Genomic DNA, 23,300 nt, shown 5'->3' with positions numbered 1-23,300 from the left:
AGCTAAAGTTTAACCCTTTATAAACCTTAGTGGCCATTAACAACAAGATCGCATGTTAATCTTTTCAAATAGGGCTATGTTTACATAATTTTTAATGTCTCATCATTCACCACCAAGCCAGGGAAGTTTACCCAGAATTCCTGGAAAATCGCACCAAGTGGATTTTGATTTCAAAGGGCTAAGATACAGCCAAATTAGGGCTGGCAGTGCTCAGTGAGTTAAAGCATTTGCTGACAAGCCTGACTGAGTTCTACTCTTAGACCCAACCAGGTAGAAGAAAAGGAACAACCCCTGCAACATATTCTCCTTCTTCTATATGTATTCAACATGCCTCATCACATACATGTGCATGCACGCATACGCGCACGCGCGCGCACACACACACACACACACATACAAATAAATAAATAAAACAAAGGTGTGTTTTAAAAATCAGGCAGTGGCTAAAATCACATCTAACTGCATCAAAGCAAGTTCGCACTGAGGTCTGGTTTGCTCTTTGCTTTATTTTGAGGTAACTGCACACAATGGGGGAAACTCCAGCGGTCGAATACAAACAGTTGGCACATACCCCCACAAGCTCAGCAAAAATCCACAGCTTGCTACAAAAATGGTCTTTTGCTAACTCTTTTTCTCCCTTCCCTTCATTTTTATTTGTTACAGCTAACTTAGTTTAAAAAGAAAATGAAAAGGGATACGCCATTGCCTGAGGCACCAACGGGAAAGAGAGTGAGACTCTTGAATTTGCTTTGGTCTATCATATCAAAAGGGATCTTGAACTTGAAAACTGGTGGGCAAATGCTGTAAGAAAAACAAAAGTTCAAGCCAGGGGAAGAGACAGCTAACTGGCTCTTTTTTCTTGAGCCTGGATAGTTTGTCCTAATCAAATTACACTTCAGAACACTAAACCTTTGAGAAACTGGACACAAAAGTAGAGATGAGGAAAGTTGATTTTTTTTTTCTTAAGAACAATCAAGTTTGGTGGGATACAACTTAATACCTGGCTTTGAGGTAAGACTGGGGTGAGGAGGTCATAAATACAAAGAACAAAACCTTATCTCAAAAATAAGGAAGAAAGAAAGGAAGGAAGACAGACAGACAGGAGGGAAAAAAGAAGGAAGGAAGGAGGGAAGGAAGGAAGGAAAAACTCACAAGTTGTTCTCTGACCTCCATGTGTATGCTGTAGTTCTCTCTCCCTCCCCCTCCCCCTCCCCCCTCTCACATACACGCACAATAAATCAATAAACAATGTAATTTTTAAATAAAGAAGGGCTGGGAGTGCTTTGTAGAACATGTTACATAGAATGCACAAAGCCATGGGTTCAGTCCCAGCACCAAACAAACAGGGTAGGGTGGCACACCTGTAATCTCAGCAGACAGGTGGCACACACACCTGTGATCTCAACAGACAGGTGTCACACACACCTGTGATCTCAGCAGACAGGTGGCACACACACCTGTGATCTCAACAGACAGGTGGCACACACACCTGTGATCTCAGCAGACAGGGTGGCACACCTGTGATCTCAGAAGACATGGCACACACACCTGTGATCTCAGCAGACAGAGTGGCACACCTGTAATCTCAGAAGACATGGCACACACACCTGTGATCTCAGCAGACAGGGTGGCACACACACCTGTGATCTCAGCAGACAGGGTGGCACACCTGTGATCTCAGCAGACAAAGTACACACAACTGTGATCTCAGCATTTATGAGTTCCCTCTCTCAAAAGAAAAATCTTCTGGAAATAACAGACTCACAAATGTGGCAGTAATCTAAAGCAGAATTCTAAAGTAGTTTCTCAAAAAGGCTGTGGTAATACAAGTGGCAAATACTAGCAATAATTTTTTTTTAGAAAAGCAGTTTTATTTCAAAACAATTGAAAGATAGGTTTTGGAGTGTTCTTACAACAAATAAATATTTTGGGGTATAGAAATAAGTACATGCTCTTACTTGGTTATTACTACATGCATGTATTGAAAAGCCATACTGAATTCCATTAAGTATACACAGTTATTGTGTGTCAATTAGAAATAAAATTCAAGACAAAAAATTTTTAAAAAGAAAAGAAAAGAAGAAAGGGCAGGCCAGGAAGACATGGTTTTCTCTTTTGAAGTATTCTTTAACTGCTAGATCCATGAGATTCAGACATTGATTCCTGCCTCTGAAAAGGTCCTTTGCTGAGCGGAGCATCGCACTGGTAACACGTTTATAACCCGAGCATTTGGAAGCTAAGAAGAGACAACTGAGTCTGAGGTCAGCTGAGAACATGTAGTGTATCCCAGACCAGCTAAGGCCACATCATGAGGCCCCATCTCAAATAAAAAGGAAAGAAAGATAAGAAAAGAAAAGCTCTTTGACCATGTTCAGTGGGAAAGGGAGGCAAACAGTTAGCCTGCCATTGCACACTTCTACTGAGAAGATAGTGTGTGGCTAAACCTTTGGCCCTCTCACAATCTGAATAATTGGTTCAGACTTGAGAGAAGGTTTTGTCTCTGCAGGGAAACTCATGAAAGTATCTCAGTGCACATCAGTGACAGGAGGGAGCAGGTGAAAAGTACTTAAGGTTTTAGAGACAAAGGCACAGAGTCTTACAATCGAGTCAGATAAGTCTAAAGTAACACGGTTGAGACAGGATCAAAAGGCTGGTTGAATAGGAAAATTTGCCCCGACAAAGGTCATGGGAAAAGACAGGGAAGTAATATTTCCGGTAAAGCCCACAGGGGACTTCAGGTTAGGGCAACAGAAATCCATCTTAAGATGGTGTGCATAAAGGCTTGGTGGGTGTTCCTTATCTGTCTAAGGGAGAATGAAGCCATCAACAGGGTGTTGGGGGAAAATGGGATCGTGGCAGAAAGTATCAACTTAGCACAAACACATGGGCATAGCTCCTGTGAGAGGGGAATACCTAAATAGCTTAAATACTATCCTCCTGCACAAGAAAATGGACTGGTCCGTGAAGTCTGGATAACCCTAGAATGGAGGATGACCATTCCTCTCAAAAGGACCTCGATAAAACATTTATTCTAAATCTTGCTATTCAAGACCATTATGTGCTGCTGATGCTGATGCTGATGATGCTGATGCTGATGCTGATGAGGGTGAGGGCTTGCTCAGGTATTACAAGGCTGGATGACCAAATTGAGCCTGGCACATGCAGAAAAAACAAACTCTTAAGAGGAATGCTAAAGACACTGTAGGTAGGCTATGCGGTTTAGTGTGTGGTTTACTCCTTATGCACAACATTCATGATCTAATGAGGTAAACATAACATGTAATCACAAGGTCAAAAACAGATTTGAATCTCAGCTCTGTCCCCCTCCCCCATTTATTGGGTGACCAGAGAAGTTAGCTGACCATCTTGGTGACCGTCCCCTAATGTGTAGCATGAAGACAATATAAACATTTATCTCATGAAGATGATAAGAACTAACACGGAGAAAGCATTCCAGATGCTGGCCAGTACATTAAAAAACACAGTGGCGTCTTTGTGATTTATTATGATCCCTGTGCAGTCTGGTTATGGCTTGAAGATCCCTAGTCGGAAATTCTGGATGAAGGGTGACAATCACCTGAGCAGACAGGAGACCGTCACTAGATTTGGAGAGAGGCTTTGGTGCCTTAGAGTTTCTGCATTAACGCAAGAACTGTGTTAAGAAGCAGGTGGGAAAGTTCATTCGGGACCCACACAATTTCTAAAGCCAACTACCATCAGCAGACATTTCTGTCCACTTTAAAATACCAGCTGCTGCCCAGTTGTCAAAGCAAAATCTGGGAGGCAAATCCTAGAATCTAGGGAGTAGCCTCCACGGAGGACACATCTGGCTTCTTAGGCTCCTCTCCCAGATCCACAATCCGGATGGCGTTTTCTTTCTTAGACAGCCAGAAAGCAGCATAGACCGGCTCTGAGAACTTGCAGTCAAACTTATGAATCAGAGTCACGGCATCGTATTCTACACCATAGAAGGAAAGGGTTCCTCCTGGGAAATTTACGTAGATGCCGAGCCTCCTGAAGGGGCTGGCCTTGAGCGGGATCTCTGTGTCACTGTGCCAGGCTGTGAACTCCTTCCCATTCCAATGAATGCTCCAGGAGAAGCTGTTTCCAGAAATGCAGCTGTTCCGGTCCTCCCCCTTACGGTCAATGCCTTTGCAGGTCAGGCCAACATAGGTGCCTCCTCCAGAGATCTCCACCTCAAAATAATACCTGTGCAGGTACAGACTCTGTTGGGACAGCACCTGCCGCCAGTGCAGAAACCTACTGGGGAGGTCTGGGTAAGGGTGTTCCCAGGGCGTGGTGTTGGTGACCTTGCGGTTGTCCTCCTGCAGGCGAAGGTACCTGTGTGCTGTGTCTGGGTCAAATATGATGTCACATGCATCTGGGGAAACACAGAAAACAGCTTTAAGCCCAAGTGATCCCCACAAGGTATATACGAGAAAACACTCATCCTTTTCGTTTTATTTACTCATCCAATGCTTCCCCAGGACAAGGGGTGGGTGAAAACCAGTGGAGCTTTCTGAGGCTCAAGTTGTCACCTGCTGTAACATATGAGCTGAATAAAGAAGTTAACTCATTCATTCATTCATAGACTGTACACAGGACGTCTGGACCTGAGGTGAGCTCAGAGATTCAGGTCCTTTATTTGATCTACTCATTCATGTATTAAGAATTTGACCAGCATTTAACATGGGGGTGGGGCGAGAGATGGGTGGGTGGATGGATGGATGGATGGATGGATGGATGGATGCCGTAAAATGCAACCCCAAAGACTATTTAGAGCACTTCCATGCGCAACCACCCCAGTCACACACAAAATCATTTCTCATATTTCTTTTGCCACCATTCCTCCAGCAATACAGACAGCAGGAGGTCCCGTAGACTTCAGCCACTCCTTCCAAGACTCTGGCGTCCCCTGCATCTGAGCCAGAGGCAAATCTTAGCTGGAACTGTATGTCCACAGTAAGAATAATATTTCAAAAGATATGTTGTATTACTACCTAAAATAATATTCAAAATGTTGAACGCGTGTAAAAACCCTTCTAAAGAAAGACAAATTACGCAAAGATATACTTTACTGAACTTTTCATTTTAAAACCAAATGGCATTCGGTATATGGTGTTAATTACGTTTATCCCCTAAAATATACATGTGCTTCTGAAAGGAAATGGGAAGGAGTAGCGTGTGTAGAGGCCAAGACATTCCGAGCAAGGCAACAATAAGAGGGAGCTAGTTGTGGGCTGCTGAGGCCCATGTAATAGGCAGAGAAAAAGGTGGCCAGTAACTGCTCCCCAGAACTGAGCAGAGGCAGACCTCACTGGCATATTCCAGAAGAACATCACCAAGATGAGCACTGGCTATGGGGAAGTCCCTTCAGCTGGGAGGTGTAATACATACACACCATAGAATGGCTAATGCAGACTGGTTAGTATATAACCTCACATATACCGTATGCATTGCCGTTGTATATGGGTGGTTGAAGATGCTTCCTTTTCTCCAGTCTCCAATATGTGTTGTATAATTTGTTCTCTTAAACTTAATCTACTACAAAGCACCACTTAGCAATGTTGTGCTTTTATTTGTTGTGTATAAATGTCTGCCAGTATGTATGTTTGAGTACCACGTGCCTGCCTGGTACCCTCAGAGGCCAGAAGAGGATGTTGGATCCTCTATGACTGGACAGACTGTGGTGGGCTCCCTTGTGGATGCTACGAATACAGTGCTTTTGAAAAGGGGGATAGTTGGGCACGGGCATGAATCTCTAATTAAAGCTCTTGAGAGGCAGAGGCAAGAGGAGCAGGGAAAGCCAGCCTGGGCTACATACACACTGAGACCCTGTGTCATAAAACAAAATGCTTCCAGGGCACATCAATGCAGTACCAATAAGATCTTCTAAGGACAGACTTAAAAAATGAACCACATGGCAAATGGTCAGGACTTTTCAAAATGTCCAAATCTTGAAATGTAGAGAGAGCCTGGGGGACTGGTCCAGATTATCGAGGATTCAGGAAACAAGGGTTCCAGTTAGTTTTAACTGTAAATTTGACATCGCCTGGAGTCACCTAAGAGGAAAGCTTCAATAGGATCACCTTGATCCAATTGGTCTGTAGGCAGGTTGGAGGTGGGGAGCTTATTAGTAGCAATTGATACAGGAAGGCCCAGCACGCTGTAGAAGGTACCATGTCTAGGAATGCTACCTAAGCATAAGGCTGTGATTGAGCAAGCCAGCAAGCATTTTCCCTCATGGTTTCTGCCTCACGTACCTGTCTTGAATTCCTGCCCTGACTTTTCTTAATGATAGACTATGACCCAGAATATAAGAAATCTACTCCTCCCCTATGTTACCATTGTTCCGAGTGTTTATCACAGCCATAGAAAGGAAACAAGAACACATGGAAACATCTGTGTTCCTGAGTTCAACTTTGGGCCAATGTGATTTGAATGAGAATGGCCCCCAAAGGCTCATAGATTTGAAAACTTGGTCCCCAGTTAGTGGAACTGTTTGGGAAGCATTAGGAGGTGTGAGCTTGTTGGAGGAAATGTGTCACTGGGGATGAACTTTGGGGTTTCAAACCTTATATTATTTCTCTGTCTCTCTCTCTCTCTCCATCTCCTTCTTCCTGTCCCTCCCTTCCCCCTCCTTCTCCCTCTCCCTCTCTTTGCCTTGAGGTTGTGTCTCAATATGTAAACTCCCAGCTACTGCTTCAGCACCATGCTGGCTTGCTGCCATGTTCCCTGCCAGGAAGATCATGGACTCTAACCCTCTGAAAATGTAAGCTTCCAATAAACAGTTCTTTCATATTTTATACTTTGCCTTGGTTATGATGTTTTATCACAACAATACAAAAGTAGCTAAGACAGCCAGAAAAAAAAAATGTTTGCAATGTTGTTAATAATATTGTGGCAATGCTAATTTCCTGCACAATGTATCATAGTTATTTATGGCATCAACAATTGAAGAAACTGGGTGATAGGGGAGTATATAGGAAATTTTTAGTCTGATTTTTGCATTTTTAAATTTATTTCAAAAAAGAAAACTTTCAATTAAAAGGTTAAAGGTATATCATTCAGGAATAGATGAGAGGTTACAAGAATGCAAATTCTCTACAATATGTAGTGGTTTTTGCCTTGGCAAACTGTTCTGCTGCTGTCAGCACGTCTGAATGGGGTAGCTTTCACAACTTACATTGAAGAAACTCATCCCGGGTTCTGGGCTCGGGTTTCGAGGTCCTATACTTGCGCTGGACAATGGCAGACACTTGAGTTCTGATGTCGTATTCCTCTAAAAAAAAAAAAAAATCAGACAGGTGTAAATAAATACCTGTCCAGGTGGCTTTGAGAACCCAAGAAACTGGGTTGCTCTTCCCCAGACTTCTCCGGGTCTGGTGACTGGGAGCCTAGATACACTCAATGTACCAGACAACCCCGCTAGAGAAGACTCCAGGATGACACAGAATTCACATCAGCATCAACATTGTATCAGCATCACATCAGACAACAGCAGCCTGAGAAGCTAGTCACAGAAATGCCAATGTAAATTGTCAACTTACCTCCTTTGGGTTGCAATTATAAAATATGGTTGAGATAAGAATCACTAGTGGCTTAGCTAGAAAATGGCTTTGAAATGGGTCGTTTTCCCTCCCTTCCCAGGTTCCCCCTTTCCTCGTCACCATTCCAGAAAGCGCCTTACCTTCCCTGGAAATCTCCTGGAGCTTTTCCTTATAGCTTTCTAGCAACTGGATCAAGTTCAGAGTGGAGTCTGTGATGATCTTACGGATGCCTGAGAGTTTATCCTTCAGCGCTATGTAAACACTAGGAAAGGCAGTATCCTCTGCCTTCTTCAGCTTGCAATACTCCTGCAGTGGGGAGAGATGGAATCAGGCACTTGCCTTGCATGTGTATTCTGAACTTGGGGAATGGGCTGGTGTCAGTGGATGTGCACATAAAGTGTTCTATGCTTCTAGACAAGTGTTTCTCAACCTGTGGGTCATGACCCTCTAGAGGGCCATCTGAAAACAGATGTTTACATTACAATTCATAACAGTAGCAAAATTACAGTTATGAGTAACAATAAAAATGATTGTATGTTTGGGAGGGGGCACCACAACATGAGCTAAATTAAAGAGTCATAGCGCTAGGAAGGTTGAGGACCACTCTGACCCTACATAGGAAGTAGGACTTCTCAAAATCAAGAGGGAAAGAGGGTCTCTTGAAGTCGAAAGATCTATGACCACAGACAGCTTTGCTACATAGTTCAGACTGGGCACCGAGAGGAAGAACATTCTTGCCTGGGTCACTCCTCAAATGCTTTCTCTTTCCATAGCTCAGGTGCAGACTGGTAACAATGGAAGAACTGGCTACTTTGTTGCATTCTAAAGGTTCCTGCTCCTACTTGCAGTCCTTGTCAACCCAGGGCACACATTTGTTACTCTTGCACTTTGCTTTAGAATTTGGGGGTTATCTATATATCAGTAAGTCACATTAAGTTACTTAAGTTTCAAAACCAGTGTAGGACCAGGGAAGATTGTTTCCATGTGTAACACATTATTACTGTTCCAGTGCACAGGAAACTTTAACTAACAGACTGGAGAGAGCGGGAATGAAATCTGTCACACCTAGGCAGACCTGCAGAAGGGAAGTCCAAAGCCCAGCTCTGTAGAGAAGCACTTTCAGATTGTAAATCAATTTGGTGCCGTGCTTCAAATAAGTAAAGCAAAACACAGGTACTGTCAGTATAAATGCCAGTAATCTCAGCTTTCTGCAGACTGTCAAATGAGGAGCCCAAGTTTAAGGCTAGCCTGGGATAAATAGGGAGATCCTATCTAAAGAAAGAAATGTTGTCATTTTGACTGAATTATTATCTGTAGAAAAATAACTTACCTTTCACTATATGTTAAAACTAAGTTACACCTTGCTAAAATGTATTTTATGCATATTAAATTTTTATCTTAAAAATCACATTACAGGAGTTAGGAATGTAATTAAGTTGATAAGAGTACTTGTCTAACATGCACGAAGCCCCACATTTGACCCCATACTGTGGCATCAATCAGGTGTAGTGGTTGCTACCTATAATTTCAGCATTTGGGAGGTAGAAGCAGGAGGCCCAGAAGCTCAAGGTCATCCTCAGATGCATAGTGAGTTAGAGGCCAGCTTGGGCTATATGAGATCTCGATAAGAAGAAAAGAAGGGGAAGGAGGAGGAGGAGGAATAGGAAAGGAAAGAGGAAGAGGAAGAAGAGTTACAAGAGGAGAAGAAAGAGAATTTATTTATATATATTTTTAGAAGAGACCCCAGCAGAATCTTTGTGTTCTGAAATTGCAAAGCAAACCAACGGAAAGAACAAGAAATCTTGTCCATATTTTTGCCTCTCATTTTTGGTACACTTCTCTCACTCGATGAAAGATTAACTATGGCTGTCTTTGGGTACTAAGATTACAAGCACTTTGTATGATTGTTTGCTTGCTTGCTTATTTTTCTTCCACATATTTCTATTTTTCACTGTAAGTATTTAGTTTTCTGTAAATAGAAGGGGATTGTTTCAAGAACAAAAGCAGGAAATTGTATTTGAAATAGTAACTGAAAGAAAAGTTGCACATTATTTACTCTGTTATGACGTAGTTGCTAAGTGAGGAATTTGATACCCCCGAGAGTTTGGGTGACTTTTTTTTTAGCTACACGATGGTATCTAAAGTCAGATCTAGAACCATGTTATCCTATATGGTAGCAGGTTCTTTAGAGCTAGCGCTAACTGGTTTATGCCTGTTGCGTACAGTGATACCTTGTGAGAGGGAAAGTTCCATTCCCTTTCCTAAGCCTTCCCCCGTTTCAGCCCTGTCTGAAAACCAACAGTCTCTCTAGTCTCACACTGTCATGCAAACCTCCACATCTCCCCCAGCCTCTGTACCTCCAGGAAGAGCACAGTGTTGCTGATGGAGGCCAACTTCTCCATCTCCTGCTTGCTTTTCTCCATCTCGATGCTCCTGTGCTCCAGGTGGGTTTTGATGCCATTGACCTGATTCAGTGCAACCTGTTCTTTCTCCTCTAAGAAGAGCATCACGTCGGCTTGGGCCTTCCTCACAGCTGCAAGGAGCTCCCCAAACTTCTCTTCAGCCACCACCTTCACTTCTGACACCGACACCTGGTGGGGACAGAGTGGGAAGCAAGCAAGACTTTGTTACAGAGACTTCCAACTTGGCCAAAGCTTAACATTCATAACCAGGAAGCCAAGAAGCTCAAATATTAAGGAACACCAGACTGTTAAAGAAAGTTCTAGAAATTCTGGGTTTCTGAGAAAACAGATGTATATTGAGGAATCAAGACCTGACTCCCTGTTCTGATAGTTCCCTGCATGAAAAGACAGTCCCATTCACAGGTGAGCCTCGGGCCAGATGTCTTGAGGGTCCCCTGATGCCACAAGACCTTCAAGAAGAGCACAGTGTTGCTAATGGCATTCTTCCATTTTCTCCTAGCAAGCAGTCCTACAAAGGTTTTTAAAAGTGTCAGTGACTTTGGCACCCAAACATGGTGCCACATGACTTGTGCACTTTCTGAGGTCTTGAATATTGTTTCCTTTGTCATAACCCCTGTACCCCTCTCTCTTGCTCTCTCTCTTGCTCCCTTGTCTCCCCCCCCATACCCCCTCTTCCCTTTCCCTTCCCTCCTCTCTCTCCATGTGCTCATGGCCTGCCTCTACTCCTCTACTTCTCTACTCCTCTCTTCTCTCTCTCTGCTTCTACTACCCTCTTAACTCACCCATGCCCTGAATAAACTCTATTCTATACTATACAGTCCGTCACGTGGCTGGTCCCAACATGGATCCCCCAGAGGCATCCCCCTGGCCTCCAGGCTTTGCCCTCGCTGCACCTCCAGGGGCCATATCCCCACCCCACCCTCTTCTTCCTTTTCATAACATTGGTGCTGAAACCTGGGACATCCTCTTTTAAAAACACTCCCTGCATGTCAGCTTTTTCATTATCTGTTGGTTTCCAGAGCTAGAAGCAAATACATCGTGGCACCATTTCGAAAGAGGGCAGAGGGCAGATTTTCTCCAAATTCCTCCAGCCCAGACCCAGAAAAGCCCTGGGATGGGAAGTCATTCCAGCCCTCTGGCTCACTCACCATTTCTACCCTCAACTAATAGGGTGTCATGAGTCATAGACACAAATATGGACTCCATGCTCTGCCTACAGCCTATCCAGTCAGGCTTTAAACTCTCAGCAATCCTCCTGTCTCAGCCTCCCAAGTGCTGTGGGTCACCGTAACAAACTGTGTTAGCGTTTTGAAACCAGAATGTATTTACGTGGTATAAGATATGTGGAGATTTTTTGCTCAGAGCTCTGGGAATTGTACATGCCCTGGGCTGCTTCTATCATGCATAGGACAGTGGTCTCTATGAACAGATCACTGGTCTCATGTTTGGGAGCCTGAAAAAAAGAGTCAAGAATTCCTAGATTAGTAAGTGGTGTTTGATAAGACCCGTGTTGTGCCACCCTGCTTGACTTTAGCCTCTATGCTTCCTGGCCACTTTTCTTTTCCTTACAACTCTTTTTTTTTTTTTTTTTAAGAGATACATGTACAGATTTTTTAAAGCATTTTGGCATAAAACTGTATGGATATATTTTTGTCAGTACTTGATTTTTTTTAAAGGTTTGATAATATGCATTGAAATCTTACTAGTTGCCATAAGCATAAAATACATGTAAAACAAAATGTAACATGGAAATAGTCAAAGTTTTCTTGGTGTGTGTATAGATTAAACATAATGATTTTTAACTACCAAAAATTGCCCCAAGGCTATATCTTCTTAGCTCTTGAGTTACTAATGATTAAGGTCTAGGTGTACCCCACTCTCCTGGCCACTTTTTTAAACAGAATCTACAATCCAGGAATGGAAAAAAGACATGGCAACGGTTCTTCATGAAAGAACAATTGTGTGCGGCTAAATGCATTAGTCTGAAGACACAACTCAAGATCACCTGTCAGGGACCGTCCTGAGGAAGGCCGTGGAAGGGAGGGGAGGCGATGAATGAGAGGCTCCTGCTGTGTGCCCTCCCCCCCCTTCCTAAACCTCCCCACTGAGAAATTTACATGTGAATGAACTGTATTCGGATGCTAATTACTTCCCTAATTATGACAAGTAAACTATTGGGGGGCGGGGGATGCACTTATATCAAAGTGCTCAGTAACTAAGGGCTAAGGTTAAAAACCTGAGTGTGGTGTGCATGCCCAGCAGTTAATGAATTATCCTCAGACCAAGGAAGCCGCCATTACAGCTTCTCCCCGAACCTTCCCCCCTCCCCACCACCATTGCAGATTCTCCCATCAGTCAATAGGAAGAGTCCAAGGCAGGTCCTAATATCTCTCTGTGTGTCTCGACAATCTTTGTACGCGAGGGCCACTGCAGTATCTTTCTGGTGATCATGTCATTATACAAACTAATTCGGGATTGAATTAAAGAGGCAGAACAAGGTAATGTCCTGTGTGATCCCCTAAATCTCCCAGGACTTTTCAATTAAGTCTCTGGGACTTTACAAAAACTTTCTTTCTTTCTTTCTTTCTTTCTTTCTTTCTTTCTTTCTTTCTTTCTTCCTTTCTTTCTTCCTTTCTTCCTTCCTTTCTTTCTTTCTCTCTCTTTGTTTTCTTTTTCTTTCCTTCTTTCTTTTATTCTTTCTTTAGAAAGACATTACACCTATCAGAAAGAAAACAAGGTTTGTATAGAGCAAGATGGCCTCTCACATGAGAGAGTACTTAGCTTTATTCACAGTGAGCACTTTGTGACCAGGCCATGGGGCCCTGGAGAGAGAGAGGGAAGACTGTAGGCACGACAGTTCCCTCCTAGAACATAGGGAACTCCTCCATCTACAGGTTTGCATGGGAGTCCAAGGTAAGTGCCACACTGTGCTCTAGCCTGACTTAGCCTCCATGACAAGGAGCATGAAGGGAAGCATATAGTAGGACCATAAACTTATCCAAAGATGTAAGGAAGAGGGAAGACGTATCAACTCTGTGTCTTAAGAGGGAGAAACTGCAGGGATGTGGCTGGTTTCTGGGAGACATAGAAAGTACAGTAGTTAGAAGGCCTGTGACTTAACAATCATCGGTCAGGAAGGTTTTATCCTTTAGGGGTTAGTTGGTTATAAACACTCAGGAGACAGAAATTAAGTTGGGTAGTAAATTAGAAAAAAAAATGTATGAGTGAGAGGGATGGGTAGATGGATGGATGGGTGGGTGGGTGGATGGATGGATGGATGGATGGATGGATGGATGGGCATGTAAATAAATAGATGATAGGTGAATATATAGGTGAAAAGTTAGATAAAGAATGGAGGTGTGATGGACAGACAGACAGATGCATAGACTCATTCATTCTCAGCATGCAAAATGATACTACCAACTTACAGCCACGGATAAGGTGCCCTGTATTCTTTCCTGAGTCATAGCTCTTGACTCGCCATCAGTGAGAGGTATTTATAGGACTTACTTTGAAAAGTTGAACCCACAGGGAAAAGGGAGGGGGGATGGGAGGGAGGGGAAAGAGGATAATATTTGAAATGTAAATACAGAGAATATACAATTAAAAAATGATTTAAAGAAAAGGTGAACACAAACCAGAAGAGACTAAAGCTAAGCATCCTGTCATAGCATTGACCTTACCAAATGCCACTTGCAAATCTAGGAGTTCTTGATTCTTTTTCCAGCTTCCCGAAGACCACCCTCCTGGGATAGAAGAAGCCAGGGGATACATAGACCCTGGATCTCAGCCTTAAATATCTCTGATCACAAGCATACACACACATACACACACACACACACACACAGTCCTTCTAGTTAGGAAAGTACATCTAATCTTGATGTGGGGGTGTGTGTCTCCCAAGCAGCACTTAGGAGACTACCACAGGAGGATTTCTATGAGTTTGGTGTTAACTGCTCTATATGGTAAGTTTTAGGATAGCGTGAGCTACAAAGTGAGACTCTGTCAGAAGCAAAAATTACAGGGAAAGAGAAAGAAAATATGCACATATAAAGTTAGGAAAGCTGTTTGTCCAAGACCAATCTGGGTCTACATCATATTATTAAAAGGTACATCATTTACCAGTTTAAAAACTTATGTCAATTTAAAAAATATTTTTATTATTATTTTATGTGTATAGCTCTTTGCCTGCATTTATGTCTACGTATCACATGCCCAGTGCTCACTGAAGCCAGAAGACGTCCTTAGACTCCCCTGAAGTTACAGACATTTGCAAGCTGTCATGGAGATGCTGGGAATTGAACTTGGGTCCTTCAAAAGAGCAGCTGGTACTCATAACCAGTGAGCCATCTCTTCAACCTGCTTAAGCTGATTTTATAAGAGATCCTGGCAAGGTGAAGGTACCTCATAATGTGGCCGACTGTGCCTACTACTTTCACTTGCTGAGACCCTGCTGTGACCTCTGCTAGGTCTTCGGCCTGTGTCTTACAACCCCCAATGGCAGTGGCAGCCAAACATGTATGTAATAGCCAGATAGGTGACCTGAACCAATCTTACCAAAACAGATTTCTGGTTGGCTTGGAGCCTGGCAATGGCATTTTCATTCAACTTGAGCTTCTGTTCCAGGTCCAACTGCATGCACCGAAGGTCAGCCTAGGGGAGAAGGAAAGGATTAAGGAGGAGCGAGAACAGGGTATGCACACTGTCCTCCTGGGCAGTGGCATTTTCTGTCCTTTATGTCCCTGCTGTTCTCCCCTGAAAGAAGAGCATGACCTTTAAGCTGATCTCAGAAGCTGACCTAGAGGCACAAAGGGTAAAACAGGTGCTAGTGGCCTCCTGGGACTGAACTCGGCATAAGCCAGCTGCCATGGTGTGCTGGGATGAATGTCATTAATGTCCCACTGTACTACATTCTGCCTGTGCCCTGAGAAGTTTGTTACTGCTCACTGTAGTAACTTACCCAGGTCTGCAGTGAGAGACAGAAACAGAAGGGGTGGGGAGAAGAAAGAGGGAGAGAGAGACCACAACGCATAAGTCCAGAAAAGGGGCAACTTGTCAAGGAAGTTAGCAGACATGAGAGCTGCAGACAGGTGGATAAAGGGATTAACCCTGTGAGAGAGGAGTCTCTCTCTGCATGGGACGTAGAGAATGTGTCTTGAGAGCATGACCTCCCACCAAAAGATCCAATTTCTGAAGATGTGAATATATTTGAAACAGGAGAGACTAAACTGGGATCATCATAGAAGGGGGTTCTCTGCTCAAAAACAACTGCCTGGTGAGAAGCGTTTTAGAAGATTTAGCCAGCAAGACATACAGAGGCCACTACAGTTGTCACTCGAGGCGTTGAGCTGCGTTCTGAGCTGGCAGGAGAACCTGGCAGAACCAGCCATGTGGCCCCAGTCCTGAAAACATGGCAGATGCATCAGGACACCAGAAAGCTCTTCTGGTCGGACAATGTGTGGCAGTGTGATTTCCCACACGGAGACCCTGAGAGGATGCTGTGTGAAGGGAAGATGAAATTCGATGAAGGCTAGAACCAGGCCTGGAACAGGGGTGTTGTTTGAAACCTAGATGATTTATTTCATTCCAACCCTGGGCATGAAGCTATAAAACACACACACACACATACATACACATACACATATATATATGTATGTATACATGTATATATATATATATATATATATATATATATATATATATATACACAGAGAGATACATATATATGTAATAAATTAAACCAAACAAGGTAACAAATATATATATATATTATGTAGATTATATATTATTATATATAATACTCCTATATAGAGAATATATATTACATATATTAATTATTAAATATCTTCTTTCTGTGTGACTCAGCCTGAATGTTAGTCGGTCTTGAGATTTTTTTCTGCCAGATGAATTAGTCTACTACTTTTGAATTCATCCTGAATTAACTTCTGAGGGCGCAGGCAGAATGTAGTACAGTGGGACCCAAATGACCTACGTCCCAGCGCAGCATTCACCCCAGAACACCATGGCAGCTGGCTCATGCCAATTTCAGCCCCAAGAGGCCACTAGCACCTGTTTACCCTTTGCGTGTGTGTATAAGTGAATTTTTATATACTAAATAGCTAAGCCATTGCCTTTAGTCTCAAAAGAGACTTTGAACAGAACCGGGAGTTAAAGTCTATGGGATTTCTGAAGTTAGAGCAGCTGTAGTTTTCACTGTGACACAGCCATGTGCCTATGGGGGTGAAGGATGGGTAAAAACTTGCTGGTTTGGAGTGAGATGACTCCCAGAGTCTTTGACTACTTGGTGTGAGTGCTGGGACCCAGGCCTGGGTCCTCTGGAAGAGCAGCAAATGCTCTGAACTACTGAGTCATCTCGCTAGCTTGCTCTCTGCTTCTTGGCTGCAGACTCAACATGACCAGCTGCCCCAAGCCCCACCCATCTTGCCTTCCCACCAAGCTATACTACATCCTTCCCAAACAGCAAAACAAAAACTATGCCTTCCTTAGGTTCCTCTTTATTGGGTATCTGGCCAGAACACTAAGAACAGCGATCAATCAACAGCCAAGCATTTCATTATTTTACAGCATAATGCCTCTAAATATCCATTTCTTTACGAGAAGGGGGGTGGTGTTGGTGGATAGGGTTAAAATGCCTGCCTACTTCCTCAGGGTATGAAGATAGCAAACTAGACAAAATTAGGTGTGGTAATGAGAACTCTACAGAGCTAGGTACACTGTAATTGAGTAGTGTCATAATGTCATCCTTAGAGTTATCAGTAATCACCTTGCTTGTTGCCTTAGCTGCTTTCTAGCCATTCCCCATGTTTACACCAGAAGGTAGGTTCTGCCCTCCACACAGCCCTGCCCAAGCCAGAGCACGCGCCTCCCTGGGAACCTCGGGTTTGCTTGACCTTTCACTCTTGTCCCTTGGGCTCAGAGAACACTTTGGTCTGCCAAGGCGTGAGATTTAAGCTTCTGTTTGTGTTTAAAACTAATAGACCTCAAAGGTTATAAATTAAGTCCTTAAGTCTCTGGCTGCTTCCCCAGAAAGCCTCAGGGAGTTTCACACCTCCCTCCAACTCTCCCCAATCCCTCTCTTTACACCCCACTAAATACACACACACACACACACACACACTCATACACACACACATTCACACACTCACACACTCATACACACATACTCACACTCACACATACACACTCACACACACTTAAACATACTCACACACACTCACACACATACACACTCATACACATACACACACACTCATACACATACATACATACACACACACACACACACATACACACACACACAATAGGGAAAACAGCTCTCAGAAGAGAGTACTGGGACATTGTGGAGAGCAGGCAGGCAACCTTTGCTCGAGTTCTTGGTCACTGGAGTGGAGCTGAGGGTATCTTGGGCATCACACCCTTGATACTTGAGACCTGGTGCCTAGCAGTGGTTATCAGGGGAAAAGGAGAGGAGGGATGCCTGACCAGTTTGAGGACAAGCTTGAAATCTTACACAACGACCCAGTGACAAGGAGGAAAACATGGACTGCTTGCTTGAAGGCACTGGAAGGCACACAGAGCCTGCCTAGCAACCTGTCTCATCTGAGCAGCAGTGTCCCCAAAGACTTTTTTTAAACATAGTGATCCCACCAAGCCTTACAGGAGTGTCTAACCAGGGGCTTCTCCCCTCTGTCCTCAGACTTCCATAAAAGGAAAAAGGAATGCACCAAATGAGGAGCTGAGTCACCACAAAGAAAACACTCCCAGTTACCACACAAGGTGGGGCTGCTCCGGAGCCTTGTCTCTCCAGTTATTCCTGTTCCTAGAAAATAGTGGGCTGGTGTAGACTGACCTCGGGGTTCCCTAAGAGAGCAGCAGCCACACACTCATCCCAGGCCCCGGCACACCCTGCCTGACAGCACAGACAGCAGAGGGTCGGAAGAGCATTGAGAAAGGATGGAACTTGGGGTGTGAGGACCCTGTTCCTGACTGCAGGACTCTGCCAAGTCAGTTACTGTCTACTCCGCTGCAAAGTAGACTTCACTTTTAGTAGCGTACGAGTTAGACCTGGACTCTGACTCCACTCCTCAGTGACTGAATCAGGACCTGCCGCATGCCAGTGAGATCAACTAAGTCACCCACACTCCTGGCACTTGGAAAACATAATATGGGGACATTCGGGGGCCTGTGGCAAACAAGTTATGTAATACTGATCCAAAGGTACTCTTTTGGGTTTCTGTGGGAAAGTATTATCCTGAGTGGCTCCATTACACGTTGGCTTCCTGCAAGCTGGGTGATGCTGGTTGCTAGCTTTCCAGACAAACTCGAAACCTTCCAGCTCTCACATGGCCGATACCTTCTCTTCATGGAGACTGCGCAATTGGGGTCTATCTTGGCCATCTGGAATCAATGTTAAGTCCGAAACTAGTCCAGCACCAGTTGTCTTCAAAGGCCTTAGGCAAGACGTAGCTCAGCCTTCCCTCCTCCAGAAGCACCGCCGTGGCGTCACTTCCGGTCCGGCTCCCTCCTTCAAACACAGAGTTGTACTGCGGCAGCCTTTGACATGCAATGGAATAACAGTCTGTGCCTTCCCTTCCTGAGCCCAAATTCTCTGCGGTACAGCCAGCATCCCACTTACCCCATCAGGTGTACTCTGAGGAGCAGGAGGGACCCACGCACACTTCGAGGGGCAGAGAAAGATAACAAAAGTGGTCCCAGGAACCCAAATTTCACACAGAAAGAAGGAGAGATGTATATCCCACTTCCACGGTGTCAGGTGAGATTTTCACAAGATAAAAAAGGAGACCCAGGAGGCTGAGCCAAGGCTGAGAGGAATGCTGAGCTCCCTGTAAGGAACTGCTGGGCTCCGGGACAAGTGACCAGGTGCATCCACGTCTTCATCCATCAGTCTAACTGGTGGTAACCGTGGGCACTTCAGAAAGGGCTCCCATGGCTGACAGAAATGTAACTCTGAGCCCAGACGACCCCGCTCTGCCATTTCCTGTGCACAACATGCCTGCATGAGTTTATTATCCCTAACTGGCTCCAAAGTGACCTTCAGAAAGCAAGCAAATGCAGGAGGTGTGGGCTGGCTGAGAGGAGTTCTTGGCTTCCGGAACCTTAGATATATTTAACAGGACTTTCAAAACAATCCCAATTGGGCCAGTCTCTTCAAGATGCTGTCTTCTGAGCAGGCCTCTGGGGCTCCTTGCAAGAAATCTTTTGCCTCCTAAGACTTGGTGGAGGTACCTACATTATCGGCTGTCACTACTGAGTAAGCTTGCCCCCTGTCTGACAATAAGGACATAGGATGCAAAGGACACAGCTCTCTAAAGCAACCAAAAAAGCAGAAGGGTCCATGACACAGGCTGTACCTCCTCCCAGCCTTGCAGCTAGCGTGCCTCATTTATGGTGCACAGCTCTCTCCTAAGATGTTTAATCTGGAGCTCAATATTGCTCCACACTGCCCCTCCACATCTGGGGCTCTGTATGAGCTCCACACTGCCCCTCCACATCTGGGGCTCTGTATGAGCTCCACACTGCCCCTTCCACATCTGGGGCTCTGTATGAGCTCCACGCTGCCCCTTCCACATCTGGAGCTCTGTATGTGTTCCACACTGCCCCTCCACATCTGGAGCTCTGTATGAGCTCCACACTGCCCCTTCCACATCTGGAGCTCTGTATGTGTTCCACACTGCCCCTCCACATCTGGAGCTCTGTATAAGCTCCACACTGCCCCTTCTATCCACAGCACTACCACCCAACTCTCCATGGTACACTGGTTGCCCGAAACTTCAGTTTACATTGCATCTGTGTTGGCACAGAGCATTTCTGAGGGAACCAAACAGATGTTCTGATCAGAGAAAGGGGATGCCAGCATCTAGAATTAGGGTGGAAAACTTCCTCTCTACTTTGTTACATTGTTTGATAGAAATGTTTTTAACATTCTAGTGCATAAGTTTTCCAATTAGAAAATAGTAAAATTCAGAAACTATATCCAAAGAGAATAGTAGCATGCTGGGCCCAAATGTCTCTAATGCATATATACCAAATTGTGTGTGTGTGTGTGTGTGTGTGTGTGTGTGTGTGTGATGGTTTTGTTGTCATTTAGGTCCAGAGACATAGCTCAGTCAGTAAAGTACTTGCTGCACAAGCATGAGGACCTAAGTTCAATAGTCAGAATTCACATCTGAACGTACTGAAGGGATGGTCCAGCCATTAAGAGTTCTGGCTACTATCCAGAGGATGTGGGTTCAATTCCCAGCTCCCACGGGGTGGCTCACAACAGTCTGTACTTCTGTACCTGGCATGCAAGTGGTGCACAAACATCCTTGCAGACAGCACATCCATATACATAAAGCAAACATAAATTAATCTTTTTTAAACTGGGGGCTGGAGAGATGGTTTAGCCATTAAGAAGGTTTGCTGCTCTTCCAAAGGACCTGGGTTTGGTTCTTAGCACCCACATGCCAGCTCACATCAGTCCATAATTCCAGTTCCAGGGGTACTAACATCCCCCCTTCTGACTTCCATAGGTACCAGATCCTCAAGTGGTGCCCATACATATATGTAGGCAAAATATACATATAAAACAAATGTAAAAGATTTTCAGATTACAAAACGTTTAGGCATATATTGTGTGCTCATAGCCCAGTGCTGGGGAAGCAGGGACAGGTGGATCCCTGGTTCTTGCTGGCCAGTCAGCCTCACCTATTTGGTTAACTTCAATCCAAATGATAAAGCCCAACCTGTCTCAAACAAAACAAGGAGTATTGGCAGTTGATACTTGCTGAGGGAGAGAGAATTACTCTTTTTAGAGGATATGGTCTGGCAGGGTTCCCATGCTCCCGTAGATGGCCCCAGCCCATGCTCAAATGGGCAACATTAACCAAACTAATTAGGGTATATATATTAAAGACATTGAGTTGAGAGGGGACATGCTGGGTGGATATGAAGGAGAAATATGATTATATTGGAGTACATGTGATCATATCTCATTGCATAGCTACAGGATATTCTTGAGTATAGCAAGCTTTTTTTTAATTTGACAACCCCTGAAGAGAATCCCTGAGATTAACCTCTGCCTCACACCCATATTCACATACATACATGCACCCACATGTACACACACACACATACACACACACACACACAAAACAAATGAATAAATATATTAAAATTGCAATGTTGCAATTTGAGGGTCTTCCTTCATTTTTCTCCAATAAGATTGCATTCCAGAAGTTTCCACAGTTCGCTCAGCAACTGGGTAAACTTAAACAAGTACAACAGACCTTTGGACGCCACACCTAATAATTATTGAAATATCAGACGGTTTCAAGTTGGGTGGGACCTTTTCCTTGGACTATTTGTTGATTTTCATACTCTGTTTATAGGACATCCCTTGATACATTGTATCAGTGTATTAGAAACACTGGAAACTGCAGTTGACAAGTGGTTTTCCAAGCCGGAAATGGTGACTCATTAGCATCTGGAGTGTAGAACTCTGCAGAACTACACCCATCTGGACTAGAGGATGTCTACTTCTAGGATAGATACAAAGGAAGTACCCTGGTTAGGAAAGTTCCTCGCCCAGATACTGCTTTTCTTTACTGCCCAGGAATGCATGCCACAAAAAGATTCTGGGTGTGCCAACTGCACAAAGGCAACGGCCTTGAGCCCAAACCAGGGCCTGTGAGTCAAGTCAACCTTGCTTCCTACTGGGGAAACTCAAACTGGGAGAAACAAAATGTGGAAAGCCACAGAGTCCACCCTCAAGGTCTCATTCGGGCGCTGGGCTCTAGCGTAAGGTACCTTAGGCAAAGGTAAGCAGTGTTCCAGAAATGGTCCCTTTATCTGATGGAAGTTCAGACTTTGACCACAGTGTTTCTCGGGCACTCCTGATAGCCTAGCTGGTAAGGAACCTTTCTTTTCCAGCAAGTGTCCTTGGCATTAACTTCAGTATGGTTTCAAATTCTGTTATCTTGGTGTTTGTTTTGTTTTTAACTCGAATGCAACATTTTGTGTTAGCTTCTTTTGTGGCTTTGTGGGAGAGAGAGAGAGAGAGAGAGAGAGAGAGAGAGAGACCCTTGGACTTTTGCCAAGTTCTGTAGTTCATGGGTTGACAGTGAATATGCCTCACAGATCTTGCCAGAGGGAAATACCACCCTCCTGAGGTGAACCTCCTACAGTTCATACACACCCAAACACACATTACCAAACACAACTAGAAACAGCAGGAAATTCCCACCTAAGGGCAGAGACAATAGAGTCTGCACCGCAACAGGGACACCGAGATGGGGACAGTGACCCACTTTTGTTTCCAAAGCCAGCCAGTGGCTATAGATACACCAGAACCAACACCCAGGCACTACGGCTAAAGTTCTCGTCTGTGGGCTCAGAACACAAACTGGCATCAACAGAGCCACAAATGGCAGCGTGTGTGACTTCTCCCTGGGGACACCACCTCCCACTGGACCTTCCCAGGTGGACAGACCCCATTAGTCACCTCTTTGTTCCTGCGGGCTGCATCCAGGGAGACGGTACGGTCGCCTCTGTGCTCACCCTCCCCGCATTCCTGGCAGATACACTGCTGATGCGTGTGGCAGAAGAAAACCAAAGGGCTGTGGTGGGCAGGGCAGGTGCGCAGATCCTGGTCCTTTGCGGGCTCGGTTAGCTGGTGGCTGTGCAGTTTGCTGTTCTCCTGGTGTGGCCGCAGGTGCTCCTCACAGTAATTCACCATGCAGGTCAGACACGACTTTACTGCCCTTACTCTGCTGGCCCCAAGACAGAAGTCACACAGGATCTGCCCCTCCTCTTCATCACCAGGAGCCCCGAGCTTTGCGTCACGACCCTGCCCCTGGGTTTCCTCGCCTGGCTTGCTGAGAGGGTCCACATCTTTTTCTACCGGGATAGCTGACCCAGGGTCTGGACCGAGAGTGGCCAAAGAGTGAACAGTGACCCCGGTCAGAGGCCCTGGGGCAATCAGATCCAATTCCGCCATCTGGAAGCTCTGCGGACTAAGGCGTCTTTCGGTCCCTTGGCTCAGGATCTGTGTAGCCCAAGTCAAACCGGAGAGCCACGCCTAGCTGATTGCGCTGCCCTGAGACATTAACTGTTTCCTCCCTCTGGAGGAAGCTCAGTTACTCAGACTGGACACGGCTCCTCCACATTGGCCAGTAGCCAGCCGCAGTGACGAGGCGACTACTCAGGCTCAGAACTGCCTTGGCACTTGGCTCCTATGTCTGTTACCTGGCGCAGGCTTCTCCTTCTCACTCCTAGTCCAGCCCAGAAACTTCTATTCTTACGGGAC

The 23,300-nt window shown here is 44.8% G+C and overlaps 1 protein-coding gene across 1 annotated transcript; it reads right to left on the bottom strand.

Annotated features, from left to right (window-relative positions):
• Positions 1-1,257: 1,257 nt before the first annotated feature.
• Positions 1,258-23,021, bottom strand: TRIM16 (tripartite motif containing 16). The gene is made up of 6 exons (XM_080923092.1): positions 22,497-23,021; positions 14,531-14,626; positions 9,908-10,141; positions 7,691-7,856; positions 7,187-7,282; positions 1,258-4,381 (listed from the first exon to the last, which is right to left on the bottom strand). Exons 1-6 carry the CDS (start codon positions 22,989-22,991, stop codon positions 3,798-3,800), a joined length of 1,671 nt encoding a protein of 556 aa, XP_080779218.1. The 5' UTR covers positions 22,992-23,021; the 3' UTR covers positions 1,258-3,797.
• Between the last annotated feature and the right edge of the window lie 279 nt (positions 23,022-23,300).

This window comes from Micromys minutus (genome assembly GCF_963924665.1).
Source record: "Micromys minutus genome assembly, chromosome: 10".
NCBI classification, from domain to species: domain Eukaryota; kingdom Metazoa; phylum Chordata; class Mammalia; order Rodentia; family Muridae; genus Micromys; species Micromys minutus.
This window is presented reverse-complemented; position numbering and strand designations above follow the sequence as displayed.

What these genes read in the sequence shown, in the direction of transcription:
- TRIM16 (XM_080923092.1), bottom strand. Translation starts at nt 22,991, where the DNA reads ATGGCGGAATTGGATCTGATTGCCCCAGGGCCTCTGACCGGGGTCACT. An exon ending in CAGCCCGCAGGAACAAAGAG is followed by an intron (nt 14,627 to 22,496) that starts GTGACTAATGGG and finishes CTTCTCCCCTAG; the next exon opens with GCTGACCTTCGGTGCATGCA. An exon ending in CCAACCAGAAATCTGTTTTG is followed by an intron (nt 10,142 to 14,530) that starts GTAAGATTGGTT and finishes TGTCCCCACCAG; the next exon opens with GTGTCGGTGTCAGAAGTGAA.